Here is a 17,836-nt window from a genome sequence, read left to right as displayed (position 1 = left end):
TTCCTGTTTCTCATCTTCTTTTTTCATGCCCTGATGCAGTCGTTACACTATAATCACATTTTAGTACTGATATTAGCCACTGGTGGGAATATTAGCTCAAACTTCTCTTCCTTATATTTGATTTTCTCTTAGATATCCTTGTTAGAATTATAGATTGTTAGTCTGCAAAGCTCTTATGTTGGAAGAAAAATCTAATGTTCTATATTGTTTCATAAAAACATATTATGAAGAGTTGTTTCTTTTACTTCTGTTTTTCCTTACCCATTTACCAAATAGGTTGCAAATGTTTGGCCCACCAAGTATGGATTGCTGTTTGAACGAAGCAGCTCTTCGTGTGAGGTTCCTCCAGGCTCACCCAGGTATGCAGGTCAGAATATGATTCCTTAGGCTTTTTCTGCCAGTTCTTAGGTAAAATTGCTTACCCAAAAGTTTGGGATGATGATAATTTCCATGCTGTCAGTGCAGATAGATGCCGTTTCTCTCAGCTCATCATTGTACACTTACGAGTTCTATTGGCACTTCTCTCTTGGCACTTAATTATCTCAGCTTTTTGCCCCCAGGTAGTGAAACTGAGCAAACTCTTGGCTTAAAGATAGTAAGACTCAGTTCTTAGCTCTGCCACTTTTTTCCATCATGTTACTTAGGGCAAATCATTAGCTTCGGCATTAGTTTCCTTACCTGTTAAAGGAAGAATGTCTTCACTTCCTAGGTTTTGTGCAGAGTTTTAACGAGCTGATGTATATAATCTTTGACATAGAGCTTCCTAGTCTTAGGTGTGTAGTAAGTGGTAATGTGTTTAGTTTGTCTCCCTAATCAGCTCTCAGCTCGCAGAAGGGCAGGAACATCAGTCACCTGTCAGTGTGTTGCAAGGAGTAGATACTGAGTTTGAAGAAGATTGCTTACAGATTGTGATCTCTTTCTGTGTTCAGATAGAAGGTCTGTTTTTTTCCTTTTTTTCCAGTCACTCCTTAAAAAGCAGCTATTTAATTTACTTGAAGCATTTATTCTTCCTTTTTTAAAGTACATGCCTTTGTAAATAGGTCTAGGGGACTAAATTTGTTTGCTAGCTGTCAGAGACACAGTGCCACTAAGAAAAGTGTTTTTAAAAAATGACTGCCTTACGTCCCTCTCTCGGTTGGTTCTGTAAGGCGGTGACAGCTGCTTGCGGGTCCTCCCTGGGCTACACTGAGTTTGTGCTCTGTGTGTGTGTGTATGTGTGTGTGTGTGTGTGTGTGTGTGTGTGTGTAGACTTACTGTGCATAAGAGAGATTTCTAGAAAGAAAACCAAAGATACTGTGAAAAACGGTATGTCAGAGTTTAGGGGGTTGCTCTTTGAGAGTGTAGTCTGCAGAAGACATTTCTTTGCCAGGAATGTTCACAATTTGTGCACAGATGGAGTTGTCCTGGGCTGGTGACTGTTCCTTTGTCTTCACTAGGGAGCCCTTGCCCACTCTGTTTAGCATGCTGCATCCGCTGGATGAGATCACGCCGCTTGTTTGTAAATCTGGGAGTAAGTGTGTTTTTATAAATTCTTTTACATAGACTCTTATTTGAGTTTGGGAGTGGGGAGGACATAAAGGATGTTATGAAAATTTGATTTGTTTTATAAAGGTAAAATAATTTAAGCATTAAAAAATAATTATGAAAATAATTCATATTAATTACTTCATTGAATATCCTGGTATTGACTTTAAACAACTCTTCTTTTAGTAAAAATAGAGCCAGGGGACGTCCCTGGTGGTCCAGTGGCTAAAACTCCGCACTCCCAACGCAGAGGCCCTGAGTTCAATTCCTGGTCAGGGAACTAGATCCCACATGCAGCAACTAAGACTTGGTACAATCAAATAAATATTAAAAAAAAAAAAAAATAGAGCCAGGAATAGTGATAGATTTTCTGACTTACCTGTAGATGACTCTGTACTCTGTTTCTCAGTAATTAATAATAAATGAACAGTACTTAGATAAACTAAAATTGTTTCTTTTCTCTGGAAAAAAGAAATGGAGGGCCTTAGACCTTTATGGTGTAAATTTTAATATTTCACTTACCCTGCTCATAATATAATTTTCTGGGATTCAATTTTTTAATATTTTCTAGACGTATTTCTAGATGCTTAGTTTAAAATTTTAAATGTGACCAAACATAGATTATTATGAGTAATGATACTTCAAGGCTAAAAAAAAAAATTACGTTCTTTAACCAGTTTTAAGGACATAGTCCCAAGTATATTTTCTGAAATACCACTGAGATTTTTATCTTCTCTATCAGGGCTTGGCAAACTACAGATAAATCTAGCTTATTTTCCTAAGCGTTATGAGCTAAGAGTGATTTCAGCCTTTTAAAAAGGTTGTAGGAAAAAACGAAATAAATTATGCTACCGAGTCAGTTTGTGGTCTGCAAAGCCTAAACTATTTACTCTTTGGCCTTATACAGAAAAAGTTTGTTGATTATTCTATATTATACTGCTAACAACTACAAACAACCTAAGCACACATGTCAGAGCAAATGGTTGAATGGTATGCAGCCATTTTTGCTCATGTTTTTGAATGATATTTGATAATCTCAGGAATTGCTTATTCGTGTTAAGTAAGGTACAAAACTAAATGCAATATGATTCTAATTTTGTAAAAACAAAAAATATGTTTGTATAGGAAAACAAAACTAGGAGGAATGTGCCTAAATATTTTAGTAATAGTTATTTTGAGTGGAATTATGAGTGATTTTTCTTTCTTTATAATGTACTTCTTAATTTTATAACCCAATTCTTTTAAATTTTTAAAATATTTTAATTGAGAGGAAAACATTTCGGAAACTGTCAAATAAGGAAATAGGAACTTGTTTGTGGTGCTATAGATGTAAAAGCTGAACTCAGTAGGAAAAAACTTATTTTTGCCTGTCTTTACAGTAAAACAGAAACAGTAGTGTATTGTTCAGCACTGTTCGAATGGTTACCATAGAGGACAGATTTCATACAGAAGAAAAGAACCACTAAGGAAGTCAAATTTGGCAGAATAGTTGATTAAAATTTATGAATAAGTCAGTCATTAAAGGAATCATGGACCTTTTACCTGTGGTTGATGAATTTAATGGCTTAACTTCATTAACATTTAAGTACATGTGTGTGATATAAAAGCTCATAACATTCTCACCTTTAATATGGTTTGAAGAAATTGATGCCCAAAGTAGATGTATTAAAAATGGAGAGTTAATTATGTCATATTAATAGATTAATGGATATTATGCCTTAATTAACCTTCATTTCTCTGTGTCTTTAGGAATTGCAAGAAGTCACTTCATAACAGTCTTGTGAAGCCCGTTGTCCTATACTTGATCATTTCTGTTTTATCTTTAAGGTCTTTTTGGTTCATCACGGGTACAGTATGTTGTAGATCATGCGATGAAAATTGTCTTTCTCCACACCGATCCCTCCATTGTCATGACCTATGACACTGTTCAAGGTCTGCATTCTGTGTGGGCTCTCCGGAGAGTCAAAACAGAGGTAAGGGTGAAGGCAAGTCACTTCTTAACAGAAAAAGATAGTGAATGCTGAAAACCTGCATATTTTTTTTACCACTCATTAAAAATTATTTTAAAAATTTGTTTATTTTTAATTGGAGGATAATTGCTTTACAGTATTCTCTCGGTTTCTGCCATACATCAGTATGAACCAGCCATAGGCATACGTATGTCCCCTCCCCCTTGAACCTGCCTCCCTCCTCCCACCCCAGCCCACCCCCTAGGTTGTCACAAAGCCCCAGTTTGAGCTCCCTGAGTCGCACAGCAAGCCCCCACTGGCTCTGTTTTACGTGTGGCAGCGTGTATGTTCCACGCTCCTCTCTCCACCCGCCCCCCTCTGCTTCCCCAGCTGTGTCCGCAGTCTGTCCCATGCCTGCGTCTCCACTGCTGCCCTGTAAATAGACTCACCGGCAGCACACCACCTTTCTAGACTCCATATATGTGTGTTAACGTGTGATATTTGTTTGTATGTTTTTAGAAGACTCATTTGTGAAATAAATTGAGTATCTTAGGAAAAAAAATGTTTTGTCTTTAATAACTGGCAACTACCCTGCAAGGAAAATGCCCTTCTAATCTAATTATTATCTCCCCGTCCCCCTTCATTTTGACTTAAGGAAGGCAATGCTGTTTTAAAGTTCTCTGAACAGGGGGCCACCCCCCAGAACGTGGCTACTAGCAGCTCGCTCACAGCACACCTCAGAAGCCTCTCCAAGGGCGACTCCCCTGTGGCTTCCCCCTTCCAGAACTACTCCTCCATCCACAGCCAGAGCCGCTCCGCCTCCTCGCCCAGCCTGCACTCCCGTTCACCTTCCATTTCCAACATGGCAGCTCTCAGGTGGGACTTCAGTGTGGCCGTGTTTCCTTGTTTTAAACAAGAAGTCTCAAGAAAAAGATAACCTTTTTAAACTTTCTGTTGTGATTGGGAGCATTTAAAATTTCTCTTGACAGCTCCTGAGTACCTTTTAGAAAAAAAGCAGTATGCCCCTTGAGCTGCTTTTACCAAGATTCCAGGCCTACTGTGTTGCCTTGCCAGTGAGTCATATTTAGAAGCTGCCAATTCTTGTTGTTAAGAGTGCCGCATTGTTACCACTCCTTGGCAGCAGTTTGGTGAATATTAATTCTAAAGATATTTTGGTACTATTTTCTTTTGGCTTAGTTTGCTTTAGCTTTTGTTTTTATTAGTATCTATATAATCTGGGTTTTGTTCATATGTGTATGTCTGAGTACCTAAGAACATAGTTTAGACTCTGTTGAATAATCTAAGTGATTCCTTTTCTGAGGCAGAAGATGAACTGATTTTCAGTTAAAAAAAGAGTTACTCCAGTAGGAGTTCTAAATCTTTAGAATATAATAAAGCATGTTAACAAACCATGTAAGTAGCTGTTCCTTTTTTTGGTTTTTAATTGTATTTCTGACTGGGTTTCTGCCTGAATGTTTGCGAGAGTACATAGAGTTTGGAAAGCTCTGTTGGAAAGTGTACCGTGTCAGCCTGCATTATTACTGATGGTGCCCTCTTTTCTCTGTTTGTTTTGCAGTCGTGCTCATTCCCCTGCCTTAGGAGTATACTCTTTTTCAGGGGTGCAAAGGTTCAACCTTTCAAGCCATAATCAGTCTCCAAAGAGACACAGTTTTTCTCATTCTCCAAGTAGTAATTCTAATGGCTCCTTTCTTGCACCAGAAACAGAGCCCATTGTTCCCGAGCTTTGTATCGACCACTTATGGACAGAAACGATTACTCGCCTAAGGTTTGGAGGATATATTTTTATATTGAAAGAAAAATGATGCTAAAAGTTTTAGAAAACACTTGATATTCTGTGTTAAGCTTCTTGCTATAAGCAGTTACAAATACTCACAGAAATGCATAGAAATATAAAAGGCTACCTAAGTTTCAGTAGAGAATATTAGTGATATTAAGATGATCATAAAAATATTCCTTTGTCATTTGCTGTTTCTTCCTTAGCTTTGTAGTAGTAATCTCTCCCATTTGAAGCGTTTGCTGTTTTAGGGAAAAACAGTTAACTTGTGTAGTTTAGGCAACTTGGGGTTTTATAGCATTTTTCTTAAGTTTTGTCTTTGTTAGTTGAGTATCAGCTGTTCTTCTGTGAAACACCACTAGACCTCCATTCTACATGACCTCCCTCCTTTTATGTTCTCTTTAATCATTCATTCAGTCAGTGCCAGTGTGTGTTAGTGGCTGTGGTTTATCAGCAAACAGGTCACTGTCCCTGTCCTCAAAAAGAGACATCTGGAGGGTGGTGGCACTGCAGATCTGCAGACAGGGCTTTGAAAAGACAACTGGGTACTTTCCGGGTGGGTAAGTGGACAGGGCACAGTAGTTAGAGGGGATCAGGAGAAAAGCTAGGAAGTGTGAATGTGTGGTATGTTCCAGGAATTAAAAATACTGTCAATTTGTTTATGTAGGAGAAGGGGAAAGGGCTGAGAAAGAGGAGGTGAAGAGAGAGAGCCGTTTGGGCTGCTCTGTCTCATGAAAGCTGAAACGAGGTGCCTTATGTGTGGGTCATAAGTACAGGGGGGAGAGCAGTCGCTTAACAGTGGCGACTGAGGCAAGACAGGTGGATTGGAATTTATGGAGTGTGTAGAGGTTGTGTGTAGAGGTTGGGTTGCTGGGGTTCCTGGAGGCCTCTGGATGAACAGGGGTTCTGGTAACCCTCTGGGATCAAAGATAGTAATCAAAGGTATGTGTGGTATCTAGGCCTTTTCTTTAGGAGAGGGTTTAACATTCGTTAGATTTCCAGTCTGTGACCTCTGACTAGTTAAAACCAGGCTGTGTAGAATCAAAAAGGGCTAGGGACTGAAGTCCTGGGAACTTAATGTTTGGGGAGGAGGTTGGTGAAAAGAGATAAAGTTACTGCAAATAGACAGAGCAAGGGATGTGAGGCGGGGGAAGCAGCAGGACAAGTCATGGAACCCGAAAGAGGAGGCTCGAGACGAAGGTGTCAGTGCGTCAGATGCTGGTCAAGTGTGGCGGTGAGGGTGGGCTCGGAGAGGCGGCGCCTGCTGCCAGTGAGTTCCCTGGCGGCCTTGTCCAGAGCACCTCGGGTGGGGTAGGGTGTAGTGGGATGGGGTGGAAAACGTCAGTAGGGACTGGAGGGGTGAGCATGGATGCACGCACTGTCCACGGAGTCCTTTGAGTGGGAATGAGGGTCCAAAACTAGCTAGAGGGCACCTCAGGGTCCAGGGAGGGTTTCATTTTTCCCGAACTATGTTAGAGAAAATTCGTCTTCCTCTTTGCCCCTAAATACCTCAGTGTGTTTCTCTGGAGAGTAAGGACACTTTTTACCGAACCACGCTACCATTTTTACAGTCGGCTAAGCAGCCAGTAAGTCCTTCATGTAATCTGATGTTTTAGTACATCTGTGTATTGAAAGACTCATTTTAAAGTGAGAGAGTAGGCTGCAAAGAGTACACACCCAGAGCAGAAGAGCATTGAAAATACGGGGAAGAGGAAGTGACTGATGGAACAAGGAGCCAGACGGGAGCTCAGGAGGAGAGACGGGCCCTGGGGAGAAAGAAGGTGATGATTGTCAGCTAGGCCGCACTGGGGCGCCAGTGAGGTAGAGGCCACATCTGTGCTCTTAGGCCAGCAGCTCAGGGATACTTGGAGGAAAGTGGAGATGTGAGTGCAGGGTTGAAGTAGGTTCCATTTTTGCTCCTTATATATAACATAAAAATTCCCTGTATTTAAAAATCATTTGTTTGGGGACTTCCCTGGTGATCCACTGGTTAAGACTGCATGCTGCCAATGTGGGGTGGGGGTTGGGGTCACAGGTTCGATCCCTGATCAGGGAACTAAGATCCTATGTGCTGTGTTGTATGGCCCCAAATTTAAAATGGAAAGAAAATACTGTCACTAAAAGAAAAAGTCATTTCTCCTTAAATACCTTATTGCTAAGTTGGATCTATTGCAGATGCTTATTTTACAGTTCCAGTCCTCTGCACTGCTCTGCAAAGAAACTTTTGAGAATAGAGAATTTTGGGGTATGGTTTAAAAAAAGAGAGGTGAAGTGGAACCTAATCTTGGAGAGTAAGGATAGATTGGAGAGGTCATGTTATGAAAAGTCTGACCCCTTAGACCTTGTAAGAGATAGGAATTTAAGTTTGCATTACTTTGGCAGTAGACAACTAGCATAGTGTAGAATTAAAAAGTCTGTAGGTAATGATTCCATTTATTGTAATTTCTCCCGAAAAGCTATGTAGTGGACTCAGTCAGAGCTAAGAGGAATCTTAGAGGTGATGAAGTTCAGTTCTTAGAAGAGCTCTTATGTCTTCAAGGTTATCACTTGGCCCAGTTAGTATTTCTTGTATTTTCAAAGACTTTTTATTAATATCTGAGGTAGGTTTTTAAGCCAGTGCCACCATTTTCTTTATTAATATATCTATTACAGGAAGAAAAATTCACAGGCCTCCAAAGTTTTTATTACATCTGACCTCTGTGGGCAGAAGTTTTTGTGCTATTTAGTAGAGTCTGAGCTCCAGTTGCGGTAAGTGTGCTTATGTTTCTCGTTTAACCTGTGTAAATAAATTTGTGGTTAGTGCTTAGTCGCTCAGTTGTGTCTGACTTTTTATGAGTCTGGACTGTTGCCCGCCAGGCTGCTCTGTCCATGGAATTCTCCAGTTAACAATGCTGGAGTGGGTTTCCATTTCCTTCTCCAGGGAGTCTTCCTGACCCAGGGATCGAACCTGTGCTTCTCTCTAGGGCTGTTCTTTCTTTTCCTCTTTTTTTTTTTCATAATAACTTTATTGAAATAATTTACCATAATATTAACATGTTTTAAGTGAATAATTAAATGATTTTTAGTAAATTTACAATTGTGCAACGTCACCACAAGCCAGTTTTAAAAATTCCTCTATCACTTTTGAAAGATCTTTTGTGCTTGACTTTAGTCAGTCTGTGTTCCCGTTCCCAACCTCAGACCTCCAGAATGTAGGCTTTCTGGCCCTGCAAGTTTGCCTTTTCTGGATGTTTTATATAGATAGAATCATACAGTAGATAGTCTTTTGAGTCTGCTACCTTCTTTCACTTGGCGTGTTTTAGGACCCCCACGTTGTAACATGCATAAACATGCCATTCCTCTCACTGTGTAGTACCACATTTTGTTCATTGGTTGATGGACACTTGGCTTGTTTCTGCTCTTGACCATTGTGAGTTATGGCACTGTGATCATAGGAGCCAGAATCTTTGTGTGGACGTGTGTGATTCATGTACATAGGTAGGTAGGTAGCTAGGAGTGGAGCAAACGATAAATTCAGTCAGCTTTTTTTTTTTGGGGGGTCCTCTGAGGCATTTTATTTGTATGTATTACATCCCCGGAGAAAAAATCCAAGGATTTTCCCTCCTGTGTGTTTTCGTTGCTTCCTCATGGTCCATGATTCCAGCTGAGGTTGTCAGTACAACGAAACCAAACTGACGGGATGGGGGCAGGTTATTCGGCCATTTTTCTAGATCTTTGAGTTGCACATCAAATCTGGGGCTGATTACTCCACGCTTACTTAGCCTGCCTGTGAGGTTTACAGCAATTTTCCCAGCCCTGTGATCATCAGTGATTTCAAGTTCGCCAGTGTGACCGTGCTTCATCATCACTCTCAGAGACCTCATGATGACTTTGGAGCACGGCCTAATGAGGACCTGGCGTTTACCACTCTTGCCGGCATTGTTGATACTCTTGAGAGCTTCAGCCAGGATATTAATGCGCACCGTTCTGGCAGCACGGAAGGATGCTGGAAAGAGGACTCATTGTCAGCTTTTAAAGAAATTGCTAAATTTGTTTTAAAACAACTAAACTGCACCACTTTACATCCTGTCCAGCAGTTTTTGAGTGTTCCAGTTTTTCATCCTTGACAACATTTGATATTGTTATTTTCTTTGATTGTAGCCATTCTGGTGTGTTTGAAGTGGTTTTAATTTGCGTTTCCCTGATGACTTATGATGTTGAGCATCTTCTCATGCGCTTATTAGCTATTTGTTTATCTTCTTAGGTGAAATATGTATTCATATATTTGCCAGTGATGGACCCTTTAATTTTGAAATTATTACAGATCATAGGAAGTTGTAATGTAGTACTTGTCCCCCCAGAGGTAACGTCTTACATAACTGCAGTGCATTACCAAAGCAAGGAAATTGATATCAGTACAGTCCACAGACCTTGTTCAAACCATCAGGTTTACATGTACTCACTTGTGCGTGTGTGCATGTGTGTGTGATTCAGTGAAGTTTTCTCACGTGTTGCTGTGTGTAGACACCACAATCGAAATTCTGAACTTCTTTATCACCTCGCGGGTCTCCCTCATGCTGGCTACCCTTTAGAGTCACACACTCGACACCCTGGACTTCCCAGGTGGCTCACTGGTAAAAAACCCTCTTGCCGCAGGAGATGCAAGAGACAGAGGTTCGATCCCTGGGTCGGAAAGATCCCCTGAAGGAGGAGATCATAACTCACTTCAGTATTCTTGCCTGGAAAATCCAGTGGACAGAGGAGCCTGGTGGGCTACAGTCCATGGGGTTGCAAAAGAGCTGGACACGACCGAGAGACTAAGCATGCACGTCACACCCACCTCCCACTGTCCCCAATCCCCGGCAGCCACTAATCTGTTCTGTCTCTGTGATTTTGTCATTTGTCATTGAAGGTGTCATATAAATGGAACCCATCAGTAAGTAACCTTCTGAAACGGGCATTTAACAGTCAGCCTGATAGCCTTGAATTGAGTATACGCACAGGTTTGTTGCATGTATCAATACTGTATTTGTTTTTTAATTCGAATGTTTAGATGTGTAAAGTTTCAAGAGAGTAATGATAAAGCACAGCTCATCTTCGGCTCTGTCACCAACATCCAGGCAAAGGACGCAGCGCCAGTGGAGGTAAATGCGGGCGGAGCTCCTGAGAAGTTGGAAATCTCTGTACTTTATAATTTGCACAATTCGAAAAAACATTTTTTTTGCTTTTTGTTTTTTTCAAGAAGATAGATACTATGCTGGTCCTGGAAAGCAGTGGAAACCTGGTTCTGTATACAGGGGTGGTGCGGGTAAGTAACACATAGCACCCCATGCTGTTAGTAGGCCTGCTTCTTTAATTATTATTTTTTAGTGTTAGTTTGATATTTAAAATTTGTTGCCTCGTGACTGTGGAATTTGGCAGAAGATTTCTATAAGAATTGAAAATGAACCCTTTGGTTTAGGTTGAACCTTATTTGGAGTACTTCCCTGGTGGTGATAAAGAACCAGCCTGCCAATGCAGGAGATGCAGGTTTGATCCCCAGGTCGGGAAGATCCCCAGAGAAGGAAATGGCAACCCACTCCAGTATTCTTGCCTGGGAAATCCCATGAACAGAGGATCCTGGTGGGCTTTAGTCCATGGGGTTGCAAAGGAGTTGGACATGACAGCGATTAAGCAACAGCAACTTGGAGGTCTAGGTCTCATGGTCATTAGATGGATTGGCATTATGAACACATGCAGCTGGGGAAGCTTCAGTGAATGTAGATAAATTATTTTTTAATAAAAGGATAAAAGGTTAACTGAAGTTTTATAAAGTGTAGTTTTAAAATTAATGTATGGTCAGGTTTGTTAACTCTCAGAGTTTTAGTAAAGTTCAGTTCAGTTCAGTCGCTCAGTCGTGTCCGACTCTTTGCAACCCCATGAATCGCAGCACGCCAGGCCTCCCTGCCCGTCACCAACTCCCGGAGTTCACTCAGATTCACATCCATCGAGTCAGTGATGCCATCCAGCCATCTCATCCTCTGTCATCCCCTTCTCCTCCTGCCCCCAATCCCTCCCAGCATCAGAGTCTTTTCCAATGAGTCAACTCTTCACATGAGGTGGCCAAAGTACTGGAGTTTCAGCTTTAGCATCTTTCCCTCCAAAGAAATCCCAGGGCTGATCTCCGTCAGAATGGACTGGTTGGATCTCCTTGCAGTCCAAGGGACTCTCAAGAGTCTTCTCCAATACCACAGTTCAAAAGCATCAATTCTTCGGCGCTCAGCCTTCTTCACAGTCCAACTCTCACATCCATACATGACCACAGGAAAAACCATAGCCTTGACTAGACGGACCTTTGTTGGCAAAGTAATGTCTCTGCTTTTGAATATGCTATCTAGGTTGGTCATAACTTTTCTTCCAAGGAGTAAGCGTCTTTTAATTTCATGGCTGCAGTCACCATCTGCAGTGATTTTGGAGCCCCCAAAAAACCAGTTAAAAAAAAAAAAAAGTTTTCAGACTGTGGATGTGAACTTCCGTGTTGTTTTCCGGAGAACCCTGTGGAGACTTAAAAGAGAGAGCGATTAGCATGATTGCTGACTCACTCTTTTCAGGCCAGTGAGGACTTTATGTTGGGTTTTCTGAGGAAGAAGTGTTTGAGGGTTTATGATGGACTGCAAGCTGGAGAGCACAGTTTGGACTAGCTTGGGTTTAATTTCCTGAGTGTCACTTCAGCTTAATTTCTTTTGGCCCCAAGACATAAATGACACTTATTTCTCTCTGCCAGGAGACTTAATAAGACTGATGCTTATACTCTCTGAAAGCTTAATGTGCCTGCTGCCTTTACCTCCAATAAGGTGGAAGAGTGTGTGACATACTTGAATTTTGTTTAATGTCTTAACTGTATTAACATTCCCCCTGTTTCCTGCCTTCAAAAAGTTCTTAGTAATGAAAAGAAGGAATCAGACTAAGAGAATTTATGTCAAGATGTTTGTAGTTGGATGGTGGAATTTGATATGTTACTGAAATTTTAATTCTCCCTGTTTTTTAGTTGTGTGTGGTGAGCATAAACTTTGAAATAGCAAAAGAAATACATGCTTACATGCCTTAATGTTTCACTGAAGAACATGATACATGCAAGCTAATATTTTTTCCCCACATTTTAAAATTCTTTCAGGTGGGGAAGGTTTTTATTCCTGGGCTGCCAGCTCCCTCCCTGACAATGTCCAACACGATGCCTCGGCCCAGCACCCCACTTGACGGTGTTACTCCTACTAACCCTCTGAGTAAGCTGCTTGGATCCCTGGATGAGGTGAGAAGGGGAGTAGGTGTTGTCAAAAATTGATAGTTTTAGAGAGGTTGGGTCAAATATTAGCTTTTTCCATGGTTAACTTTTTTTCTGTTTTAAAAACAGTAAAATTGGAAGTTTAGGTAATTCTTATAGAATATGAATATTTTTAAACACAAATGATTCGGTAAACGTACAGTGACTTCCCTTGTGATGTGTGAGGTGCTTTTTTGAGGATGCTACAGTGAGGAGAGGGATGCATTCTTTTTCATCTAGGGGTCTCACAATTTACTTGTGTGAATCAGATGTACTGTCTGTTTTAAGAAACCATAATTTAATGCTCACTTCGGCAGCAATATACTAAAATTGAAATGATACAGAGAAGATTAGCATGGGCCCTGCTCAAGGATAACACACAAATTTGTGAAACGTTCCATATTTTTAAAAGATAAAGAACCTACTGTGTAGCACAGGGAACTGAGAGATGTGTCTGACTTGGTTTGGACCTGGAGGACAAATAGAATATTTGTAGGTGGAAGGGGGCATCCAGGTAAAGAGGAATCCCATGGATGTCGGCATGGAGGCAGGTCAGTGCAGAACATTGGTAACATATAACTGTACCTCCACCTCTTGGCATACAAGTTAAGACTCAAAAAGTCTGAGGAAAGAATGAATACTTTTAAAAATCCATGTGGTCTGTTGGGTGAGGCAGGGCAAGGGGTGGGATATTCTAGTATTATCTATGTACTAGATACTGTTCCAAGCATTGTATGTGTACTAACTCATTTAGTCCCTTAAAACAGCTTTATTAGGAAAATATTAATCCTTGTTTTACAGATGTGTACATGGAGACACAGGGAGGTTACTTATCTAAAAACATACAGCTCATAAGTGGTAGAGCTAGGACTTATACTCTACCTGACATGCTCTTAAAGAAGAAAGGATAAAGAGCTTTTTCATTCTGAATACAGTCACTAAGACATTGTCGGTTTTAGAGGATGCAGTTAAGGATGTTAGGATTTGTGTTTCAGATGGGTTTATCTTGGGATTAAAGATAGACCAAGTGGTATTAGATCCCAAGTGGTATTAAACTGTGGGGCCACTTACTTTTGATTCCTCTCTCTCTTGATGTTGGCCCCTCAAGTCCAGGTTATCTCCACAACTCTCCAGTGCCATCGATCAGATGTCCTGTTTTTATTGACTTTTTATAGTTGCTCTTGGTGGGGACCTTGGTACAGGCTACTTAGTCATACTTAGAATGGTGTAAAATCATTGTGTACAATTGTTAGACCATATGCAAAAAAGACATGTAATTTCTTCATCCTAATTTCTCAAAAATGCTTCACGTGTTGTATTTATGACCCTGTACAGGTTCTGGTGTCCCCAGTTCCAGAACTGAGGGATTCTTCAAAGCTTCATGATTCTCTCTATACTGAGGATTGTACTTTCCAACAGCTCGGGACTTACATTCATTCTATAAGAGACCCTGTCCGTAACAGGGTAACGCTAGTAAGTGTGCACATTTATTTTTAAAAGGCAGGTTAGCTTTCCAAGAATTATGGCTGTCATGTAAAGTTTGTCAGAATGCAGAGGTTTGTCTGAAAAGTGGAAACAAATATTTCATGTGATTTTTTAAAAGCGCTTGTAATACATCATTTTTTTGCCCTATTTTTCTTTAAAGTAGTTTCATCTAGCTTTTTTCTAAAGTTTCTATATTATTAAAAAGTGTATTGGATACAAAACTTGTTCATTCAGTTGAATTTTAATATAGACATATTTTTTGTTGTTGTTGTTTAAAGTGAGACTTTTGGTGATGGTGACTCTTAGTGTCTATATGAAAATTAGGCACTTTGTTTAAAGATAAGAGTTTTTGTTAATGTCTTATAAATAAGGACATTTATTGCGTCTGAAATTTCAAAGTATTCAGTTCTGTTTGAAAAAAATACTACTTATTTTTCGTATATTTTATTGCATTTTTCTTTGACAGGCAGACAGTCTTGTTAAGCATCAGCATTTTTTAGACATCCAGAGATTTAGAATGAACAGATTCTATTCACTTGCCCTTATTTGTTTCCGTATTCTCCCTAGGAACTGAGTAATGGCTCCATGGTGAGGATCACTATTCCTGAAATTGCCACCTCTGAATTAGGTATGGTTGAGGATCAGACCTTATGTTCAAGTGTTCTTAGTTTGATTTAAAAGATTTGGAGTGATTGTTGATATACATTAATAATTGGGGCTTTAAACGTTTCGCTGTTTTGGAGCCACGGGATGGGCCTTCTTCCTGCACTGAGAAGCTGTGACGCGCTGCTGAGCGCTGTGCGGCCCATCCGTGTGTGCGCCAAGGCTGGGGCCCGGGAGCGCGCGCTGGTTCCACCTCTGTGAGCTTTCTCAGGAGGAGGAAGCCGTGCAGTGAGATTGTAGTATGTGGACACGCCTCTTGCAAGAAAGTCTGAGAAACAAGCCCAAGCAACTAAAACAGTTTTTGGCATATTTGATGGTTTTTAATCCAAAAATAATCTCTCAATTGTTAAGAATAATTGAGAAATTAACATAATTGCCTTTAAGGAAAACTTAACATTTTAGCAAAAATACACTCAGAAGTATTTTGATAAAATGAGAGTCTGCTTGAATTATCATTGAAATGCAATTTGGGAAGTACTAGGTGGAGAATATTTCTGAACGTTAAATACTAAAGAAAACCATGTAATCGAAAAGATTTGCCAACAAATGTAAGTTAAGAAAACAATGCCTGTGTGATATAAGAAAATTCAGGATGTCTGTTAGTTTCAAAATCCAACTTCTAGTGCAGAATGTTGGCAGATTTTGTGATCTCTGGAATTTGCCAAGTGGGCTGGAGTGCCTTTCTCATTTAAGGAAGTACTCTTCATCAGTGTGGTAGATGATATTCTGAGTTGGTATGGAGTTGCCTTGCTTTTCTAAAGGGTATTTAGCCAGTGATCTCAAGAAATATAAGCCTAACCAAAATACATAAAAACAATTAATGGATTAGTTAAAATAAATAAAACAAAGTGAAATCCTACTCTTGCAGGAGCAAATAGAAGTCACATAGTTTGTGCACAGAAGGTTTTGTACTTGATAAAACTTTCCTCAGCACCTCAGTCGGTGTCTGGTTTACACTGATTTTGGACTCAACCATGACAAACTTGGTTATCTGGTTTTCTGACATTGGTTTCATTTGATTCCAGCCTTGGTTGTGTGTGCGCACATAGCAAATTGATGAGAAAAAGCATATACTGCTAAGGATGGGCTTTGGTAACAGTGGATTTGGGAAGGGAAGGAAAAAGTCCTCTAAAGAGATTATGTGGGTATACAAAAACATTGCAGGTCGGGGCCATTTCTTGCCGAAAGCAGACCTAGGCCTCTTCATAGCGATAGCCCTTGCCACCCTGAGGGAGTCGCTGTGTGACAGTGTAGCGCTGTAACTGATTGTCATACTGATGGTATCGGGCCATTAAGAAGGATGGAGATGACGTGGTATTGACTGATCTGTTGAAGACAGCATGTAAAACACCGTAGAAACAGGCCTGTCAGAAATAATGAAAAGTTATAAAGCTTTGGTTGACCAGAATGTTTGATCTTTTACAGCATATTTTAAAGCTAGGTGAATGTTTTTGAGGATATATGTATTCATTATTCTATATTTACTGAAGTATTGAAACTATTTTATATGAATTTATTACTGTAGAAATTGTGTGTTTTTGTTAGAATGATCTTTAATTCATTGCCCAAACTAGGACATTTTTGAGAGCAAAAATGGGAAGCTGTTAATAATTGTTGGGGCCACAGATGTCAGTCAGTTCTGTCTTAGGTAACCTGGGCTATGTGGTTATTCTATTTCTGACCCAAAATTGATGACGAAAACACTGCTCTGAGACCTCTCACAAGCCCTGTTAAATTCAGAGTCAGATGACTGGCTAGGTCAGGTTTGCGTCCCACCAGCTCTTTAATGGCAGTTCCCTTTTCATAGTGCTTGACCTTTATATAGCAGTGATTTAAAAACCTTAGTAAAAGGGGAAAAGAAATGCATGCCTAGGAAGCATACTAAAATTAATCTTTGCTTTCTATAGTACAAACTTGTTTGCAAGCAATTAAGTTCATTCTGCCGAAAGAAATAGCGGTTCAGATGCTCGTCAAGTGGTACAGTGTCCACAGTGCCCCAGGAGGGCCCAGTGATCACTCAGAGTGGAACTTATTTGTGACCTGTCTCATGAACATGATGGGTTATAACACAGACCGCTTAGCGTGGACAAGAAATGTGAGTACATATGATCGTTTTTCCTCCTGAGATACACCGTTATCAGTGTAATGTTTGCGTAATTGATAATACAACATTCAGAGTATGTAACACACCAGTGTACTAGTAGGCATACCTTATTCATCAAAATGGAATAATGCTAAGGCTTATTGTATCTGTACATTGTAAGTCAAATATTAGTTTAATGATAATGTTTTACTTGTAATTAGAATCATTATGTTTTTATAACGTAAACCACTTTGACTGTTATTTCTCATTTCATCGTTGTAACATGGCTGCAAATTATGCTTAGGTTAGTAGGAGTAGTCTTGATTTTACTGATGAAGAAACAGTCACAAGGAGATCACAGACTAGAAATTTGCTCAAAACTGGGCCTACAGTGTATCTTCTGACTCATGGCTTAATGTTCTTCTCTTGAGGCCCAGATTCTCTTTTTCCACATTATTGCTTGGTCTATGAGGAAGGTTTAATTTTGAAGGGGATTTAAAGTACTTTAGCCTAAATATCTAGTCTGTCAGTGATACAAACTAAGTCTCCCTCCCGAGAAGCTTTGTTACGGGTCCTTCATAGGTTATTCACAAATCAGCAGGGTAGGGTCCTCAGTCCCGGTGTTTTCGTTTTGCTTCCGGAGATCTTTCCCAGGACAGCCTTGCCTGGTTCACTCTGAAGAAATCACTCTAGATCACACTTACAAGGTAACTCAGCTGTACCTGTCAATACATTTGGGTTTCATACCAGCAAATCCATGAAAAAAAATCATTGTTTTTCTTCATTATAAAAGTATATATGCTTACTGAGGAAAATTTGGAAAATGGAGAGATTAAAAAGGAAATAATACTAAGAGATAACCACTGTAAACATTTTCATTGTTGCTTCTCATAAACATCATATCAATGAACATTTCCCATTTTAAGAATTCTGCAACCTCCTTCCCCCCGATTATCATTCTCATTATAGGGTACCATATGGCTTTGTCATAATTGTGAAAAAGTAGAACTATTAGTCGCTTGCTTGTGTCCAGCTCTTTGTGACCCCATGGGCTGCAG

The 17,836-nt window shown here is 40.0% G+C and overlaps 1 protein-coding gene, 1 non-coding gene and 1 pseudogene across 2 annotated transcripts in view; 2 read left to right on the top strand and 1 right to left on the bottom strand.

The window, feature by feature from the left end:
• ANAPC1 (anaphase promoting complex subunit 1) overlaps positions 1-17,836 on the top strand; it is a 91,937-nt gene that overhangs the window by 5,692 nt on the left and 68,409 nt on the right. Inside the window, exons 5-16 of the mRNA XM_068965177.1 lie at positions 277-359; positions 1,437-1,510; positions 3,352-3,497; positions 4,129-4,349; positions 5,050-5,259; positions 7,921-8,016; positions 10,301-10,391; positions 10,490-10,555; positions 12,401-12,547; positions 13,883-14,020; positions 14,600-14,660; positions 16,603-16,790. Of these exons, the coding sequence (XP_068821278.1) occupies positions 277-359; positions 1,437-1,510; positions 3,352-3,497; positions 4,129-4,349; positions 5,050-5,259; positions 7,921-8,016; positions 10,301-10,391; positions 10,490-10,555; positions 12,401-12,547; positions 13,883-14,020; positions 14,600-14,660; positions 16,603-16,790 (1,521 nt within the window). The remainder of the gene's footprint in view (positions 1-276; positions 360-1,436; positions 1,511-3,351; positions 3,498-4,128; positions 4,350-5,049; positions 5,260-7,920; positions 8,017-10,300; positions 10,392-10,489; positions 10,556-12,400; positions 12,548-13,882; positions 14,021-14,599; positions 14,661-16,602; positions 16,791-17,836) is intronic.
• LOC138091099 (small ribosomal subunit protein uS8-like) lies at positions 8,822-9,823 on the bottom strand (annotated as a pseudogene).
• Positions 12,850-12,954, top strand: LOC138093348 (U6 spliceosomal RNA). Its single transcript, XR_011146080.1, has one exon. It is a non-coding gene; the product is annotated as a U6 spliceosomal RNA (small nuclear RNA).

The sequence above is a fragment of the Capricornis sumatraensis genome, chromosome 1 (genome assembly GCF_032405125.1).
Source record: "Capricornis sumatraensis isolate serow.1 chromosome 1, serow.2, whole genome shotgun sequence".
NCBI lineage: Eukaryota > Metazoa > Chordata > Mammalia > Artiodactyla > Bovidae > Capricornis > Capricornis sumatraensis.
Note: the sequence above shows the minus strand (reverse complement) of the source record. Positions and strands in the feature narration are given on the sequence as shown.